Raw genomic sequence first — 20,383 nt, forward strand, 5'->3', positions numbered from 1 at the left:
ATACTGTGAATCCACAGCAATTGGGCACTTTCACATTTTGCTTCTGCTACATTTAGGCCCTTGCTGTGGTTTTGAACCCTTTTGTATCTCTTTGCACTATTATTTAAATCACAGAAGGGAAGGACCAAGAGCCAAAAATGAATTATACATAATGTGTAGTTTGACCCTGACTTTGGTTGTTGTTAATGTATTGCCTTCTAATGTTTGAAAAGCAGAGAATAATTTCTCTCACCTTCATCTCTCCTAACCATTCATATCATTATTAACTTAAAGCAGTGGTTTTCAAACTCTCCTGAAGAGTTTGAGCCACTGTAAGTGCTTGCGGGGGCGGGGGGGAGAAGGCAGCAGGGGCGGGTGGAAGGCAGCAGCACGATCCCCGGGATCTCGCTGCTCAGGGGGCTGCAGGGGCTTGGGTGCACTTACCCAAGCCTCCTGCAGCCTCCCAGGGTGCCGAGAGCCTGGTGCGAACCTTTGGCAGGGCTGCCCACAGCAGTGAATGTAAAAGTGGAGCGATCGCGCCCCACCTCCACTAAAGCGGAAGTGAAGCGCGATTGCTCCACTTTAACTTTCACTGCTGCGGGTTGCCCTGCCAACGGTTCCTGGGGATTGTGCCGCTGCCTCCACCCTGCCTCCAGGCTGCCCCCACCCCTTAAGGGGGCAGAGGCCAGGGCCCACAGGCTGGGGCATCGTGACGTCCCAGTTTGAAAAGCCCTGACTTAAAGCATGTACCCACCTAGGTGTGGTCCAGCTTTGTTCATGTTCCATCTATTTGATAGCTTTCTATAATATTTTTATGTTATGTATGTATAATGGCATATAGATCTTTCGAGACAAGTATAATGTACAGAAGTTTAAAAATTCCTCAGGTACTAGAATAACTTGAACACATGGCAGTTTTATCCCCCTCCCCTCTCATGGCACTGACAGGATAGAATATTAGGATATTGGAGTTCTGAGCTATGGATTGAGGAAAGAGAATTTTGCAGTTGCGAGCCAGAAATGCACTTGTGAAAAATGGAACTTCCCTTTTAAGATGTTTTAAGAGATCTTGTGATGCAACAGAGAGAACGTATCTATTTTTGCAGAATGCATACTACATTTTCGAACAAAAAATGTTACTCACATTGCTTATAGTGGTATTGTCATACTCTGTCATTTATATATTGGCAACCTTCAGTCTCGAAAGACTATGGTATCTTTCTTTCTTTCTTAGTCTTTCTTTCTGTCATTTACTACATAATATAATTACCTGTATTATATTATTTTCCTGTATTATATTATATTAAATAATATATTATATTATTATAAATATTTTCCTTAAAAATATTTTTTGTCTTCTTCTCCACAGGAAGGCTTATGCACCTCTATGCTGTTTGTGTAGACTGTTTAGAAGGGGTTCACAAAATTATCTGCATAAAGTGCAAGTCCCGGTGGGATGGAAGCTGGCATCAACTGGGAACCATGTACACTTATGATATTCTAGCAGCTTCTCCCTGTTGCCAGGTCTGTATTGGAAAACAAGATCAGATTTTACTTGAATTAATTTTAACAGATATGGTATATATAGTCAATTCAGAAATGACTAGATAATGCGAAATCTAGAGATTTCTTAATGTTTACAGTCTGTGGAGACCTAGGGATTAAGATTGACAATAAAGAATTATAATTTTTATCCAAGTCGCTAATCGCTTTGCAGAAAAATAGGAGCTTCAGCTTTTTGACCAATATTTTTAAATAAGAATTCTTCTGAATTGACCAACACAAATATAGTATATTCAGTGCACTCCAATGCATGTTTACCTAGAAATAATCCCCATTGACTTTGATGGAATTTACCTGACAGTAAGTGTATAGATTGCAGCCTAATAGCATCTACAGAACTTGAAGATAAAACTGCTTCAAGATGATAACACAATGGCATTTCACTCCATGGAAAACCCGTAATATCACATAGTTGATGGAAAATGGACTTGGTAACAAAGCAGCAGTAGCAGGAAGTGGAAACTTTTCCTTATGCATATTTGTGGTGTGTGCGTGCTGGAAGATAGGCTGACTTTTCGCCTAGCACTGGCAGCAGGAAGAAGTGTGGAGCTAGGGAGCAGAGGGGACTTTGGAATCTGCTGTTGTTTCTATAGGATTGGGAATTAGGTCAGGATGAGGTTGTGCCTCTGAGCCTAGAGCAGCAGCATGATGGGACAGAAGTTCTACCACATATGAATGAAATCACCTTTACTATTGTTACAAAACTAGCAATCATGTGCAAAAGTAGACATGCCTAAAAACCATTGAAATTATGGGATTAAGCATACCTAATTCTTCATTGGACCAAACTATAAATTTCATAACACATAATCATCTAGTCACGGCATTTTTTTGCCTGTTTATAAGCATATTTGCTCCTGATGGGGATAACGTATTTGTGGGGCACTAGTAATTGCTGTTTTTCTTGTTTAAAATATGCAAAAAATGTTCTTATAGATAAAACTAGTAGTAGCAGTACTAATTTTTTCACAGTTAGCTATCTCCACAGTCATGATAATTGTGATGATCTTAATCTTTCAGCTGTTTTTTAAAATCTGAGATATTCCTAGAGATTATCTGCACAATAGTTAATATTTTAAGCCATATTGAAACGAATGCATTACAACATTTGGATCGTATGCTTTCACTAATGCACTGTGTGGTGATACTGCTACGGTGATTACACGGCCTACAAAATTGAGGGTCAGAAAAGTTTTTCCCAAACTTTATGGTGGTTTGATATGAATTTGGGGTGCTGATTCCAAAACTGGCATCCATTTTGCCCTATCATGTCTAGTTTTGGAGACACGGCATAGCCTCTTTAGTGAATGGTTCAAGCAGCTTCCTCATGAGGAAGCCATGGTGTAGGCTTCATCATGAGGAAGCTGCTTGAACCATTCACTAAAGAGGCTATGCCGTGTCTCCAAAACTAGACGTGATAGGGCAAAACGGATGCCATTTTTGGAATCAGCTCCCCAAATATACCCAGGAATTGGTGTAATGTTTAAGGAAGCAAAATGTGTTTTGGCCTTTGTTATCTTTACATTTGTAATTTCTGCTTGGTTATGTTAATGTGACTGAGCTGTCTGTCCTTGGATAGCTGTAATAAAAAGAGAAAAGTCCCCAGCAGAAACATGATAAATAAGGATAGCTTTCCATGATGCTTTTTTAACCTAATGTGGTCATCTTGTTGTAGCCATTTGTGTGATATCACTTAATTTATCTGATAAACCCCCAAAGGATAGGGTTGATTATATGATGTGATGTTTTTTACTTACACACATTTTCTGCCAGTAAATGTTAAAAACTGAGTCGCAGTAACAGCAATTTAAAGATGTGTGGCATTATGTTTGTTTATTTTGCTAAGGTTATGTACCTCTCTTTAGCACATAAGTACAGTATTTTCAGGGCAACTGGTATAATAAACAAAAAAAGGTTTAAATACAGAATCTCTTAGCAACCACACATTACACTCTGGGCATTCATAATACTTGGTTTTTTATTTCCTTTTCAGATGACCTACATTAGCAAAAAATGTGGCACAGCATCATGGAATTATTAGAAAACCAAAACTCTATTAGGGACTTCCCAGTGGTAGTTTCTGGGCCTTTTCTGTGGCTTCCTAGCTATTGAGAGAGATTGCCATTACCGTGTATTTAACACGGATAGTTGTACTTCCACTAAAGTTACTAGCTAGTTCATGGAAACAAATTAAATGGAACTCTAACATTTGAATTCTTGGTAGGCTTACTTAAAAGTATGCCCAGTTTATTATAAAGGAACTTCATCATATGTGACTTAGTATCTCAGCTGCAATCTACTTGATATATCGTCCCTTTACTTTGAGAGAGAGAGAGAGAGAGAGAGAGCATTTAAAGTCTGCGAAATGTCAAGAAAATCTTGTTTCAAGTCATTTATTTGGAATGAGCAGTCATTATAGATTGATGGATGCCTGAAAAAACTGCAGATTTACTACATCAATGACAACTCTGCTAAACATTGGTGGAATATGCATAAAATATACTTCAAATAGGGCTAATTTCAGTTGGAAACTTTTCACTTTTTGCACTTGGACATTATGCCTGAATACAAAACATGTACATACAATATAATACATACATCTGTTGAGTGTGAATGTGTAGAAATGGGTTTGTGTCTTGTTTAAAAAAAACGCATTGGGAACTGCTGATCCAATCCTATCTAGGTACTGCATGAGAGATTTTGTTTTTAAATTTAAAAAGGAATGGATGCATGCCGAATTTCATTCATATATACCCTTCACACTTGATGGGACATGCATGTACTTTGTACTTGGGTATGCATTTCAAGTGCAAAACATAAGCGAGAATCAACTTTCAGTTCTTTGGCTAATTGCATGTTGTGTGTCTACCAGTAAGTAAATGCCTGTATGATGTAATTGAGAAATAGAGGCAAATGAAGATGTTTTTAGAAGCCTTTCTGTTCTTTCCTCCTCTCTCCCGTACAGGCTCGACTGAACTGTAAACATTGTGGGAAACCTGTTATAGATGTACGAATTGGGATGCAGTATTTCTCGGAATACAGCAATGTTCAGCAGTGCCCACATTGTGGAAACTTGGACTACCATTTTGTGAAGCCATTCTCTTCATTTAAAGTTCTGGAGGCTTATTGACAAAAGCTTTGCCATAGTAATAGCTATTTTATGAGTATTGTTCCTTTATTTTACATATCTTTTATAAGATCTGTCCTGTGAGGGTTGGGGGAAGATGACCTAATTTCTTTTCTAACAGAAAGTACAGCAGCTTTGTGTGTTTTGTGTACACGTGTTCCTATGTAGATGTGTGTCATTAAGACCACAGTCCTCTTGCCACAGTCTCAGTAAAGGTTGGAGATGATGCGAGTCTCTCCCTTTCTACATTTGCCCAAGCAGGGAGGAGAATGTCATTCTTCCACTTTTTTTATTTTATTTTTTTAATTGGGGCATAGTAACTTCAAAACATAGGGATTGTTAAAGAAAACCAGTCTTTTGGTTGAAAGACATTCTTGTACATTTGGATGAAAGGGGAAATCTTCATAAATGTCTTGATGTACTGGGAGGGGTACTAAGGCTGCTTCTTCATCTAGATTAAATCTCTACAAAATGTGGTAATGGGCTTCAGGATAAAGAGTACTCTGTAGTTGTATCTGCTCTTCTCCATACACTCCAGTATACTTCACAATGTAGTATAATTTGGGGTTATTGAGAGGAGAGGATGGCAAGTTGGCATAATTTGTCTATTGCCTGATCTACAAGCCACACTCTAATCCTCTCCACTCATTCAAGTTTGCTGTGAATGGATGAGGTAAATGATCAGATTGCTGTTACAGTTGTGCAGTTATCTGTGGGATTCCCATTATCAGTGAATCCCTGTGTGTGCCTGCCTCCTATGAAAACCCCACATTTTTGTTCTCTAATGAATTTTGCCATTGTCATCCCTGGGAGCAAGATAGGTCTTGATAGTCTAAGTCAGTGGTTCCCAAAGTCCTACTCCTTTGGAACCCTGTAAGTATTGGGAGGGGAGGGGAGGGGCAGCAACATGCTCAGGATGATCGTGTTGCTGCTGGGGAAGGGGGGCCTTTTAAAACTTACCTGGGGGTTGCTAAGGCTCTCTGTAGGGTCTGTGGAGCCTGCAACCCCTTCTGCAGCCCTCCTGGCAACCTCAAAGTCCTGATAAAAGAAAAAGGGAAAAAAACCTACTTCCTGTTCTCATTGTGAAACCAGAAGTGGTCTTTATTTTTTTTTCTTTTAATAGGGCTGTGAAGCTGCTTGGAGAGATGTAGAGGGGGTTGTGGGCTCCCCAGACCCTACAGAGAGCCTTAGTGACTCCCAGATAAGTTTTAAAAACCCTTCACTCCCCAGCAGCAGCACAATCATCCTGATTGCTTTGCTGCCTATTTATGGGTCATTCCCCTCAAAGGGGAAGTGCCCTCTTCCCTGGTGGGTCACAACCCATCAGTTTGGGAACCACTGGTATAAGTAGTGCTTGCGGATATACTTTGAGATTTTGTCTGATGAGGTAAGCCTAAACATTATGACAAATGAATGTAATGCTATGTCGGAAAATGCACTGTTTTTAAACAAAACTTATTTTTGCATAGTGTCTTCCTGGAATATATATTTGATAATCAGAGCCACTTTCACTGACAGATCATACTGTTTCCACTAACATTGTAATTCTAGCAGTCGGGGAAGTTGCTTCTATCTAAACAAGCTTGAGATGTTAATAAGTTGTGATGTTTCACAACAGTCTTTGCAGGCATTTTAGGGCTTTCTTGTGGTGCTCAGAATGATCATTCAGCTGAATGCAAACTAGTTATTTAGGGCGTGTTTGCATCAGAATCCATCTGCTGCAATTCTTGGTTTTGTTTTGACCCTTGCCTCTCATTGCACAGTTGTAGTAAGTAAGAGACAAACTAAATGAATGATGCTGTTTCATGTGGCCCATTGAATACGTTTGCCTGTGAATACATTTGCCTGTCGGTTAGAGCGCAAATTTTAAAAAAAGGTAGATAATTCCTCTTTGATATCTGGAGAGTACTAAAATATGAAGAATTAATCTTTTTAAGAATAAAATTCTTAACTAGAGTCAGGCTTAATCTGAGATGTGCAACAGTTCCCAGTTTAAAGTTATATTCCATGCCAAAAAACTAGTCCAGACATACCTTAAGAGTGTGTGTGTATATGTGAGCTTATGCATAATACCATATGGTGTACTCAGCTAGTATGCCTTAGGGCCCAATCCTATCCAATGTTCCAGTGCTGTTGTGTCCGTACCAACATGGCATGAGATGCATCCTGCAGTGCTGAGGCAGTTGAGGCCTCCTGAAGGCAAGGGAACTTTTGTTTTCTTACCTCAGGGCTGCATTTGCACTGAAATGTTGGATAGGATTGGGCCCTTAAAATGGTAAATTAAAGACACACGTTGTTTTCCTGAGAGTTACGTAGCCTCGTGGAAGAGGTTTGCGCTAACCCAGTAGATTTTTTTTCAGTCTTTGTTCTTTGAACACCAGGCCTCTGTGCCATATCACAAACTGCTTTTGAAACTCTGCTGTTACAAAAGCACATTATCATGTAGTGTGAGAGGTTCTGCAGTTCAAGAATCACAAATCTGAGGTCATTGGATTAGTTTAATGGTTCATTAAATCTTGGCCATAATATAGGTCATCTGACATATAAAATGTGTGTTGTTAGATGAAGTTAAATAACAGTTGGTTTTAAAATAGACGATTTGGTACCACTTTTTAAATGGCACTTTGACTTCTTTTGTAAAACTTTGAATTTAAGATTGAGTTGAGGGATTAAAAAAATGAAAGTATTGAGTGGACTGACTTTTTTGCACATCCAAGCAACATAAATCAAAATCAGTATAACTGAGGAACAAAAATACGCACAACATTTTTGGATTTTGCATGTCTGATTGTTATTATAGTCTTCTTATCAACATTTTTATGTACATTCTAAAAGACAGAAAATATTAAATCTTTTGAATTTGGCTAATCTAAGAACATTTTTTTTTGCACAGGTCCCTTGACCTTTAAATATTAGTGATCTATGTGAAGAGGAAGTTTAGTTTGATAGAACTAAAAAATTACTCTCCAAGAAGATTAGTTAAAATTACTTTCTACAAACTAATAAGTCAAAAACCGCAACCTAGTGTAATTTAAATGATTCACATATTCTCAGAAGAATGCAAATATATAATAATAAAGCAAATATATAATGCACAGTATACTATATGGTGATCTAGGACTTCAGCCTAGCTTTATGAAGTCCCTGCCCTACAAGGGCTTTACTGCTTGCCCAGCTTACATGGTACCATGTCTTTGAATTAAAAGAATCCTACTTAGAATGCTAACTTCCAAAAATACTCTTGTTTTTGAGATTTTCAATTATTCAGAACAGGACGCCTGTTTTGTATACTTGACAACTAAATATTTTGTTGTATTCTGGGTATTAACGTACAAGCATTTTCAGATGCCATTTATCTTGGCATTTTGCATGGATTTCAAATCATGTTCCACTAACCTGACTTTTTTTGTACATGAGGAAAGGAATGCTGGTCAGTTCTGAAAACATATCCTTTACTACCTGAGGCCTGAAGTTTCTTCCAAGTTTCTCTGTTCTTGATGAATTTTCCCTTGAATAATCTGTGTCAACACAGAAGCCCTGATCTTGCAGTCATGCGTATGTTTGATTCCTACCCTGAAAGCAGTTCTATTGTTCTATAGTTTGTACACTCGGCAGTCTCGTCGGCAACAATTTTCACATGAAGGTCACTGAGAAAAGCCATGGAGCATGGTGTATTCCATTCCTCTAACACGGACTGCTAGCTAGTCCTTTTGCCACAGCTACCATGCCCTCTACAAACCTGTTGCTTCTAGATTGGCAACTTCAGAGGGCCATCTTTGATTTTCCATCCACTTGTTAATACTTAGCATAATCTAATTGCGACCTAAATCGGAATTGTAGGAATACACTCAGAACCTGAAGTTACAAATGATCATGGCAAGGAAAATTTGCAGGCTGGACGTGGAGAAGTTGCACGTAGCTTCTTAAGTAAATGTAATTGCCTTTTAACAAAGAGGCATAATTTAGGAATCTGGTCTGCAATCCAAAGTCTGAACATGTTTCAGGTTTCCCCCAAGATTGTAGAATAAGGAGGAACCCTGTTCATGTGGAGTGCAGTGGGTGCACTAGAGCTGGTCATATACACGTTAGAATCTAAGGTTTGGCATTCTTATACTTGAGTATCAGCGGAGATATCTGCATAATTGTGTGTGGGGCATCTGTAAAGTATACTTGCAGGATGAATTTCATTCGTTGTTAAAGTATACATTATAAAAAAAATTAGGGCTGAACCCAGAGTGTTGTGCAAAAAAGGATGTTACATTTGTCTGAAGAAAGCATTGGTGACTCAGTCCTACATAACACACTGTGCAGCAAAGCAGCTGTGCTAGTGGAATGTGCGCTATATCGTATGGGGGGGAGTTTCAGGCCCTGGAGGACTCCAGGTAAGGAAACTTCTGTTCACTTGCCCAGGAGTAAGCCCTTGCTGCCCTGCAGTGTCTAGTTGGACTTATACCAGCTATATAGCTGTCACAAGAGTGAGTGTCCAGGAAGAGGAATCAGATACCTGCTGTGCAGCTGCCACCAATACTGCCCTCTTCTTGGCCTCAGTCTACCCTCCCTGCCTCTTTCCTTGCTCTGTTACTCCCCCTCCCCGCCTTCCTTCTGCCCCCATGTTGACTTATCAGTGCCGGGGAGATGTGGACAGGCCACTGGTGTGAACCTGGCTGCTCACTACTTGTGGTGATGGCTAAGCTTTGCTGAATAGCATGTCATACTTTGTAAAGGACCTTATACTGCCAGAATGCTAGTTCTGGCAGTGTAAGGCCCTATTAGGATTGGGTCAAAAGAGAATGTATAAGCAGTTTCTCCAATCCATTTTACATTTTTATGCGTTTTTAGAAATATATGTATAGCTACTGTGTGTTGGAATCATCACACTAAATACTTATTTCTTTGAAATCAGCTTAGCTGTGAAATATTAAAAATGCCTCCTGAAGACCATTGTCTTTGATTTGTAGGGGTCTGAATGAACTGACTTTCTCATCATGTTGCTCAATGAAATATTTCAGACAGGGATGGCTGGATGGCAGACCACAAACTGCACAAAACCAGATTGGAAACTCAGTGTGGTGCTGCTTCTTATGTCTCTCTTATGCTATAACTTCTCATTTTCTGGTGGGAGAGATGCCTTCCAGGTATGCAGTTGTTCCTTACATGCTACTTTAGAGCCTGGTCAATACTTGTTCCTAAGCAACTCTGCACCGGAAACAGCACCAGTCGGGTGAAAAGCCATGTACAGGGTGGTGTCAGGCTTGTTAGAGGATCCACCTGATTGGTCTGACCCCTGATCATGCAGTACTGCTGGTGGATGGGAAGTGTCATGGACACACACACACACACACTCACTCACTCACTCAAGGCTTTGCTCCAGAGCCCCCAACAACCTGGTGCCATTTTGTTACACTCCATTGTACCTGGCAAGCATTTCTTCCATCGGAAATGAAGAGTCATTCTGAGGGTTCTGTAATGATGCAGCGACCTGTGGGGTGATCTCATTTCCTCAGTGGGTGGTGTATTCTAGGTTATTTAACCTGGAAGGTATCTCCTTAGTCAAACTGCTTTGATTGGGGGGGGGGTGCACAGGGAAGGGTAAATTGACATTGTGACTGAGAGATCTGGCCTCCAAGAGATTCCTGCAAGCACTATGTTGTATTTGGGGAGCCTTTCTTTTCTCCTTTTTATCCATTTTAGTGTGTAGTGAGAAAGCAAGCTGCTAAATTTTCCCATCCTGTCCAGATAGTTTTTTCTCAGATGTGATGATGCTATTATTTACTAAGCAGTTGCACTGATAAATGTAAAGATACATCAGTGGTATGACAGAAAATTCTCGGTGGCACACACTTGTACAAAATGAAAATATAGTTTGAAATCTACAGATATGATCATTCTTTTGTGCATTACTGCAAATGGTAGTACCATTTTGAAATGGTAGTACTCTAAATGCTGTCCTTGTTGAGGAAAAAGCAGTTCAAAATGTATATGTAGTTCTAAACAACCTAGCAGCAGCAGAATATAAGCCAGAGTTGTGAAGCTTTATCTCATCCAGGAGTCCATTCTTGGCTCTAAATCAACACAGGCACAAAAGTCCATTTAAGTGCACCAATGTGCTTAAGACTGTGTTGGATCCTTTCTCCATTGATACCTAACGTAGAATGACTGGATTTTTAAGAGAGCAAAGTTTGAGGCAACATGTGATTCTGTCAGTGTGTTCTGTTAATAGGAAGACATGTATCAAGTTTATTTTCATTTATCTCTGATTTTATTGTACGAGGTATTCAAGGGCAAAATGTTGTGAGGTCACAAAGCCAGCCCCACTATGTCAGAAAAAGCCTTTTTTAAAAAATTAAAGAAAAAGTTTTGGATTGCACTTTTGCAGAGGAAAGAATATGTACATAGCAAATGAATGTTGCTGAAATTTAAAATAATTGGTTATATTGCCATTTTTGTGTGGTGTTTTTTGGTTGTGATTTATCTGTATAAAAAATAAATTAAAGAAAACTGTGTTGTGATGGTTTTATATTGGTGCATTAAGAGTTAATAGTGGTTGAGCACCATCTAAATTTATGCCAAATATTGTAGGTTCTGCTTAGAGTAGTAGCACTTGTAGTTGTAATAGTATCCCACTGTTCCTCCAAAAGGCTTGGGACAGTGTACATAGGGATATCCTCAAAACAATCCTGTGAGGTAGATATGAATAACAGCCCAATCCTAACCAACTTTCCAGTGTCAGTGCAGCTGCAGCGCAACCTCAGGTAAGGGAACAAACATTCCCTTACCTTGAGGAGGCCTCTGTGACTACTTCCACCACAAAATGCAGCATACATCCTGTTGGCATGGCTGCATGCCATTGGTGCTGGAAAGTTGTTTAGGGTTGGGCTATAACTATGCAATCCTACATTTATGTACTGAAAAGTTAAGTTCCATTAAATTCAATGAGACTTGCTCCCTGGTGAGTGTGTGTAAGACTGCATCCTTAGAAGGTGACTGGTCCACCATTGCTGAGTGAGGGATAGAGCCGCTTTGCAGGACTCCAGTAGCTGATGTATTTGCTTTAGTTACCAAAGCCAGTGCATTTCCGTATACTCTGGCTCGACAACACAGCTCTGCCAGTTTAGAAATTTAGAAGCCTGTCTGTCGATGGACACATCATGGATGCCGACACAACATCATAAAAAAGTTGTGCCTATGTCGCTTGGATACCAGTGCAACTCTGCCATCAGAGGGGCCAACACAGGGAGGAGATTGGGGTGTGATATGGGAAGGACGAGGAGGAGTCAACATACACCATATCCTAACTCCTCTCCAGACAACAGACATGTCCCCCACATAAGAAAAATGCTATGCCAACAATCGAACTGGTGTAGGTAGGTGTAACCCAATAAGGAGCAATAGGGAATGAAAAAATGGGAAATTGCACTTCCTGCCACCCCCTGCCCTATACAGCCTATACATTGGAGCATAGGCATTTGGTGTACAAATTATGTATAATCACAGTATATAAGCGTTATATATATGAACGTTAAAGACTCGGCCTTTGCTGAGGCCCTTTCCAGAGGCGAGGGGAGCGCCGAGGGTTCCCAGACCACGAGGACAGGCGTTCACCAGTATCCAAAGTTTCAGCTATCCATGGGGGGGTTCCCAAACGCAACCCCCACAGATAAGGGAGCATGCCTGTACTTCTCTGATCTGAAAGGGAAACCTTGTTGATGAGATCTATGGTGAAAAGGCACTTAGTGCTCAAAGGGAGCACTTTGCACAAATAGTCTCTCGTCCTCACAACATGTATGGCAAAATAGTTTAACAATTGCCTTTTCAGACAGTGAACCAACTGGTGCACCAGACCTCACAGGTACCTGTTACTGACAGTGCTGCTTTGGCTGGCAGTATTGAGGTGGTTTGGATGCAACGATTGGTTCCTTCAGCATTACATCAATGACACACAAATGCCACACCAACTTCATGGCTATGTCACCAAGTTAGCACATCCAGGTGTTATGGACGATGTGCTGATATCACGGCGATGACATACTGCCATCAGGATGTCACTCTGAGTAACATGCTGTTTCTGTGGTTGTTGCGGGTGTTACTGGGAAGGGCTGCACCAATGTTGCTTTGCCAGGACAGGTATGGCATTTAGCCCTTGTTGCGCTGGCATCAGTGCACAGTTAGTGTTGCACTGCCTGGACAGTCTTAGGCTATGATGGGCATTGCATGGGCACCAGTGATGCTGTGGTGTGCAAATAGAATTTGGTCATTAGCAAGTTAGCAATGATAAAGTGAAATTGTACGTGATAAAGATATATGAACTAAATATTCTGATTGAAACATAGTTCCAAGATACCATTGAACACATTTACCTTTTCTTGCTTGATAAGCCTCTTTATTTAAAAGCAGAGTATGACCCAGGTTACCACCAGGCATGTGAAGCAGGACTGATAGGAAGAGGCCTCAGAGCTCACAGGGCTAGAAGAAGGCCACACTTTGAATTGTCAGAGCAATCCCCCCACCTCTGCCAATCAGGTTAGCTTGGAAGAAGCCTTGATCCTTGAAAAGTTCCATAAGTGGCTGTACCTTGCTTGCACAACTCATTTGAACCTGTCAACAAAAGTTGCATCCTGGAAGCTTCCTGACTTGAAGTAAACAAAGTTGTTAGCAACATAAGAGTCTGCAACCATAGTTATCTTCATCAATGTGGCCAAATTCAATCAAGGAGTTCATGCTAATGAAGCAACTACCCGCCCACCCCCCCACCCCCTGATTCCTGTGTAGGCAGACTATGTATGGTCAGATACCAGGTGCGTCAAGTCAGTCAAGATGTAGAATTTGGTAACTTCATGGCAAAGCACCAAAAAAAGAAGGGTTTTGCAATGAAAAAGTTACATTTTACAGAGACTTTAGGGTACTGTGTACTCAAGGTAAGATGAGACATTGTATGAGGGCAATTGGGGGCAGATGGGAGCAATTATACATCTCTACTCTGCAATGATCAGGTAGCACCTCTAGCAAAGAGATATTTTGGAGAAACAATCCTTGAAAACCGGCAATACAACAGCTCAGAAAATGAATGGCAAGTCTTGTTGTCTGCTGACTTGCTTGTGTTAAAAAGGCACTTGAAGTCTTTCACCTTTGTGAGGGATTTTCTATTTTTGAACTTTCACAGCCTGCACACACGGCTCTTTTCCATGTGTAGGCAGCTTGGCTGTTGCATTTAATTTTGTACAGCATAAATGGCTGTACACTCTGGGGACATTCATTATGCTTCCCTGCCCAAGTCCCTACAATAGTGTCCGCTAACACCAGTAATGATACACCCTTCTGCTGAAACCAAGAAAATAGCAGCTTTGGAGATCAAGGGCATGACTCACTTGACTGCTTAAGTGCAAGATGCAAGATGTGTTTCTCTTGTCACATTCTTCTTTTTAAAAGGTATGATTCCCATGGGTAGGGCCGGAGTCATGTGTGTTTTCAACTAACTCCTGCCAGAAGTTATTTGAAACACAAAAGTGTAAGCTTGTTTTATCTTTGTTCAGAGATGTTCCATGGCCCAGTATAGGTGACCATCTCACAAGTGGTAAGTTTTTCTTGCCACGTGCTTACTTGGTTGTCTTTCATTAAGTGTGGTGTTATTTTTTGGCCGTACATTATAAATACATGACATAGGTTGGGGGCTTTGTTGCATGGTGAGTATTCTTCACTTTCACCACTTGGTATGTTGGTTGCCTGTTGGTTAGATAGAAATCCAGAGTCTATCTGTAAGCCAGAAGCATCTTTCTCACTAAGATATTTTGGAAACCTGAGCAGAACCCTAAAATAAATTCCTTTCTGGATCCTGGGATGCTGGATCTGTCCCATCTGTCCCCATAGGCTGCTCAACAAGCCCTACTTGGTTCTCTAACTTTTATGCTCATATAGTTGTCTTGCTCAACCTCCTATAGCATCAGTGGCTGTTCGGGACAGGGTGGGGGATTTACATCTGCTGCTGCTTCTCTTCCATCTGCATAACACACACAGTCCTGAAGCCTCTATACTCTTGCCAAGGACTTCTGCTGGCTGGATTTTTTTGCTTGTTCTTTGGCTTCCTTAGCTTCAGGCTCTCTACTTTTCATTCCCCTCTGTTGCTGATCAGCGGAAATGCAAGCAGTGCAAGAAAGTTAGTGTTTCTTTTTCTCAACAAACATGCTACCTTATTGAAAAAGTCCTAGCTAGTAGTAAGTAAGGGCAGCTCCATTTCTCAATCGCTATTCCTTCCATAATTTATTATTCTTAATATAAAACCATTAGTGAGCAAACACAAATGACATTAGCCCCAATACTACACACACGTATATATCACATATAATATCATAAATAGTAATCATACCTGTTTTTCACACACATGTAAATGAAGCTACCTTATCCTGAGTAAGATCATTAATCTGATACGGTTAGTACTATCAGCTGTGACCAGTAGCAACTGACTAGCTTAACTCATTTCTAACTCTGCAGTTGGAGATGACAATGACAGAACCTGGGACCTTCTGCATGCTAACCACATGTACAGCTACTTAGCTTTAGCCACCTGTTTGAATGGTCATAAAAATAAGGGTGACTCCTTCCGGCCTCATTCAGCTGAAGCACAGGATAAATGTCTCAAAGGACTGGAAATCTTAATTCTGATGTTTTGTGGCTTTCAGGAGTATGGCTTTGCGTCATCCTTCTATGTGTACTTTTGCAAGGAGACCTAATGCAGTTCATGAGAATCGATTCAGACTACGAATAAGGCAGGTAGAAAATATCAAAAGCCAGAGCCTTTTCCATTTGCAACAGCTTCTTGCTATTATTAACTTGGACCTGTGTCAAGTTCTCAAAATGTGCATACTCATCACTATACATTTGCTAATGCTGCCTTTCGTTAATTCTGCATCACAGGTGTGTCAGCTGAATCCAGATCTCAAGTGTAGACTTGTAGTTGATTAATCATTCACTTGGCTTGTCATGATGTAGGCTATGGTGGTGGGTGGAGACATAAGGAAAGAAAGAAAGATCAAAATAGTGATATAACTCAGCCTAAATGTGAATTATTTTGTGGGTATGTGTGTGCACCTTTGTAGTCCTTTCTAGCATTTATAGTATATTTTTGAAAATTACCAGTCTTCACACATGCAGGAGTGCCCTTTGAAAAGAACTACTATGGATAAATTTTAGCCATTTCAGATTTATAATTACTTAACAGTGAGTACTTGTACGTATCTTCCAGTTTTATGTTTTGAGAGTTTATGTGTTATCAGACTGACTTATCTGTCATGGTTTCTCCCATGAGAACCTGAGGAAGCAACAAGTTCAGCCAACCTCATTGTGAGTAGCATTAATTAATAAGAATTGATTTTGTTTAATGGGTAGGAGTGCAAGTCGGACGTCCAAATCTGGTTCAAAACTGTCCTCATGTAAGACCTCACTAGATGGTCCTAGACATGGCACAATGCATCAGTCACCTAAGGAAAGCAACATTGCTCTACCTTTACAGTTTGCTTCATCTAATCGCAAAGATAATGTATATCATGTGTTTTGAACACTCTCAAGTGCTGAGATTTAAAGCAAATATCTGTTTAGTGCCACCCCCAAAACCTCTCATGAGCGATGTGATTTTAGTAAGAATGTTAGAAAATTAATGACTATTTAAGACCAGGAGAGAAGACCAGGTAAGCAAATAAAATGTTTTAGTAGATGTGGAAATGGTATTAATTCAATGTTTAAGATACTAGTATTAAGGTAACAATAAGCAAAATCATTCATATCAAATTCAGACTGGAATTCAACAGTTATGGGTCATTTAATCCTGAAAAAGTTCAGCTATACAGGTAAAGTTATGCAGCCCACCATCCAGTGCACAGTTACAAGTTTAATGTCCATTTAGTTAAATGGGATTTAATGACAACTGTGTTGCTGATTGTGGCCATACTTGTTCAAATGATACAGTAATACAGAGCAAAGTTTCAAAACAAGGAATATATGTGATTGATTTGATTTTTAGAGAATTAGTTAGGTTCCAAAACAGAATATGAATATAGAAGCACAGGTACGCAATTTAGCTTAGAAAACTTTAAAATGCCACCGTAAATATAGGCAGTCTTTAAGGAACACCCACAACAAAAATGGAAGATCAACATTGCAGAAGTTTTGAGACTTTCCAGTTTCCATCGTATTTGTTTTGTTGAGTCGTAGGTTCTGGAATCCAGTGAAACATCACGTTTGGTAGTTTTACATGTAACATTTAATGTGACTGATGACCTGATCCTAAGAGCAGATTCAGACATCCTGAAGATGTACGTGAACTGGTCCTTGCAGGTCAGTACTGTTGGAGTTGATGCAACTCCATCTGCTGTCCAGAGGGGGCAGGATGCTGTCAAGAAGGGGTCAAGCTATGGCCCAGTGACTGACCTTTCTACCTGTTCTGTCTGTGACCCTTTTAGGGTGTGACCCTAACTCTTATCCTTCCCTTCTCCTCTGAGCACTTCCTCTTGTCCTCTGACCACCGACCTGTTAAGATGGCACACACCAGGGCTCTGATGCCCAGGCCATCTTGAGCACATGGCATGCAGGGCGAGGCAGCTCCAGGGCCCTGCCATCTCTAAGTAATAGCTGAACCTCTGATCCTAATCAGATGCTGTAAATATACATTCAATGGAACTGTAAGTAAATAACTTCTTTCTGCAACTTTAACAAGCCATTGCCTCTTTGTCTTTTTTATTGATTAGCAGTCAGCCGGGTAAAAGAAGTTCCCTGAGGTGATACCCAAAAGGGGAGGTCTGCTGCTTAACCTACTCTGCTCCCCCCCCCCAAAGAGGAAACTACTTTTAATTTCCTCCAGCAAGTACCACTTCAGAAGGTACACGAAGAGCTGCTTTGTTGGAAGTGATGTGAGCACAAAAGCTCTTTGCACGCAGAAAATTGACATGGCAGGGAGGATTTATAATTTAGAAAGTCAAGAATATTTTCAAATGCACATCTTTAGGGAACTAGCAGATAATTATAACCTACTGCTCCTTTCAGGTCAACGTGACCTGCATTTCAAATGTTAAAGACTTTGTGAATAGGCTTTCATTGGAAGTGACTAGTGCCAGAATCTTGAACATGGATATTTGGAAAGAAATACCCTTGATTTTAATGGCACTAGCTTTGAAGCACTTAGGAGTCCATTGTGACAGCACAATTCTGTGCAGGTCTAATCAGAAGTAAGCCCCATTAATTTCAGTGGGACATCCCCAAGGAAGTGTGTACTGCATAGGATTGCAGACTTAGTAATTCAGAAATTTAGGGTGCAATCCTAACTGCGTCTTGGGCTGACGCAAGTCCCTTGCGCTGGCCCAGGAGGGTCGTAAAAGTGCCAGTGGGTGACCCTGAGGGTGGGCGGGGAGAGGGAGGAAGGGCTGGGATCCAGCAGTTATGTCAGATCCCAACCCCGTTTCCAGGGAGAACAGAGTGGTTTGAAGCCCCTCTGCTCTCCTCAAACTTGTGCCACCTCCAGAGGAGACCGATAGGGGTCAGCAGCTATTACCCAGGGGTAAGGGAAAAAGTTTCCCCTTGCCTCCTGGCTTGTTCCAGTGCAGGATAGGATTGCACTCTTACCTCTTTTTCTCAGAAATGTAGCTATTTCAGTTCTGTTTGAACTGAAAATATTCTGTGTAACTCAATGAGTCTTACAAAATTCTATTTTATGTGCTCCTGTACTAGTCCAATAAAAGGTATAATGTAACCTCTCTTTGTATTTCATTCATTGGGACAAGCAATAGCTTTAGACTGAACAAAATTCTTCATTGAGCAGAAAGGTTTGCTAAATATAATGGGGCTTTTTTAAACGGTGTAAGACAAAGATCAGTGTCCCAGGGATATACACTCTACACTCTACTGGTCAAACTGAGGAATGACTGGAAGAAGTGGCTGGAAGATCACACTAAACAGATTGTTTCCCTGGTCTACTTTTTCATAATCCTTCCCTTTACTGTTTTCTAGCTTCTGTTGTCACAAGTCCATAACACACGTTTCTTACTGTACTTGAAATGACATTGTGCTGTATCAAACCAAACTAATATTACAAACCTGTTCTAGTTATTTTTGAATTAAAGTAACTGAGGGCCCAATCCTATCCAAATTTCTAGCACCAGTGCAGCCGCAGTGTAGCCCTGAAGTAAGAGACCAAATGTTCCCTTACCTTGGGGAGGCCTCAGTGACTATCTCCTCACCACAGGATGCCGCACATGCCCCATAAGCACAGCTGCCCTGGCACTGGAAAATTGGATAGGATTGGGCCCTAAGGCTGCAATCCTATTTACACAGTTACCTGGGAGTAAGTTCCATTGAACTTGGTGCAACTTGCTTCTGAGTAGATATTCCTAAGATTGTGCCATTACAGGAGGAAGTCCCAAATGTGCAGGAAATGGTGGGTGAGGAAGATTCATTTTATTCTATTTTTAGGAAAGCATTTAGTTTTGAATAAGATGAAGAAACCCATCAGTGCCAATGGGATGTACTAGCACAAAGGCAAGATGTCCCCCATGATCTTGCGAAGCAAATCTCTGAATGTTGTCAAACTTCAAAAATTTCTTTTTTACCAATAAAAAGGGTGATGAAGGGATGGCATTTTGGAAAGCGACACCACTTCTACATATTACATTAATCAACATCTTCCATGTCAGCATCTTGCAGCTGCAGAACTGCTGCTTGACCTTGAGCAGGTTGTTCTACAACATCCCCTTTGCATTCTTCTGCTTTGGGCATGGATGCTGCTGGCTGTATGGTGGAATCTCCTGTAACTTGGTGTACAGGGGAAAGCAGGACTGGCTCTGGAGGACACACCGGGCCACCTGCTTGTAGGTCATGCAGTGCTTCACTGGTGTCTTCATTGGTGGCTAGGAGGGACGGTTCCAGGTGATGGATCACTGAGAAGCTCTTAGCCAGATCTTTCAGAATATTCTCATTAGTGACAGACAGCTCAGCAGCAGCCTGGTCGGTAACAGTGGAGGTTGGACCAGCCTCATTGCTCAGGATGTCCTCCTGCTCAGTCTGTTTGTGTTCTTCCTCATCCTCATCCTCATCTTTCTCCTCAGGAAATTTTGCTTCTTTTATTTTTTTATACAAAACATTCCTTTCATCCTGCAGTGCTCTGCAGAGATTCTCCAGTCTTTGAATTTTCACCGCAAAGCATTCATATTCTTTGGCCCTCATGGTTTTCTGTGTAACAGAATGAGAAATACAGTGTTTGAAGACTGCCAAGCTGATAATGGCACAAGACAATTAGAGGAGCCAGATCCTCCGACTTTCCTTCTCTCCTTTGTTCTGTTGGAAAACATTTCTTGAAGACTAACCCCAAGCAAATCATGCCACTGCCATGGTCACTTTTGTATCATAGATGTTACAGCTCATGGGTTTTTTGTGCCCTCGGGCCCTGGGGCCTTTGATGTAATCTATGCATTTCAGTGGAGCTGATTAACTGTTGCAAAAATTAACATTTACTTCATGGGGCTGGGGCAGGGCAAAGTGACAAATAAGGAAGTTCTAACTGTAGAATGTGGCAGATCCCCAATGACTTTCATTTCTGCAATGCCTAGCCCTAAGTTCCAGGAGTTTACAAGGGCTGTATTGTGAACAAAGTTGGGTTTGCACCATTATCATCTAGTATTTAAATCATGTAATTTTAAAAAATCTGCTCAGGGAAAATATGATGCCTTTTCACACACT

General features: G+C 40.8%; 2 protein-coding genes across 2 annotated transcripts in view; one reads left to right on the forward strand and one right to left on the reverse strand.

The window, feature by feature from the left end:
* HECA (hdc homolog, cell cycle regulator) overlaps nucleotides 1-5,553 on the forward strand; it is a 30,134-nt gene extending 24,581 nt beyond the window's left edge. The window contains exons 3-4 of the mRNA XM_066611242.1: nucleotides 1,349-1,503; nucleotides 4,508-5,553. Of these exons, the coding sequence (XP_066467339.1) occupies nucleotides 1,349-1,503; nucleotides 4,508-4,672 (320 nt within the window). The 3' untranslated portion in view covers nucleotides 4,673-5,553. The remainder of the gene's footprint in view (nucleotides 1-1,348; nucleotides 1,504-4,507) is intronic.
* A 10,906-nt stretch (nucleotides 5,554-16,459) lies between these two features.
* The window catches only part of TXLNB (taxilin beta), a 35,610-nt gene continuing 31,686 nt past the window's right edge, over nucleotides 16,460-20,383 (reverse strand). Inside the window, exon 10 of the mRNA XM_066615192.1 lies at nucleotides 16,460-19,876. Within this exon, the coding sequence (XP_066471289.1) occupies nucleotides 19,319-19,876 (558 nt within the window). The 3' untranslated portion in view covers nucleotides 16,460-19,318. The remainder of the gene's footprint in view (nucleotides 19,877-20,383) is intronic.

This window comes from Tiliqua scincoides, chromosome 1 (assembly GCF_035046505.1).
Source record: "Tiliqua scincoides isolate rTilSci1 chromosome 1, rTilSci1.hap2, whole genome shotgun sequence".
In the NCBI taxonomy this organism is placed as follows: Eukaryota; Metazoa; Chordata; class Lepidosauria; order Squamata; family Scincidae; genus Tiliqua; species Tiliqua scincoides.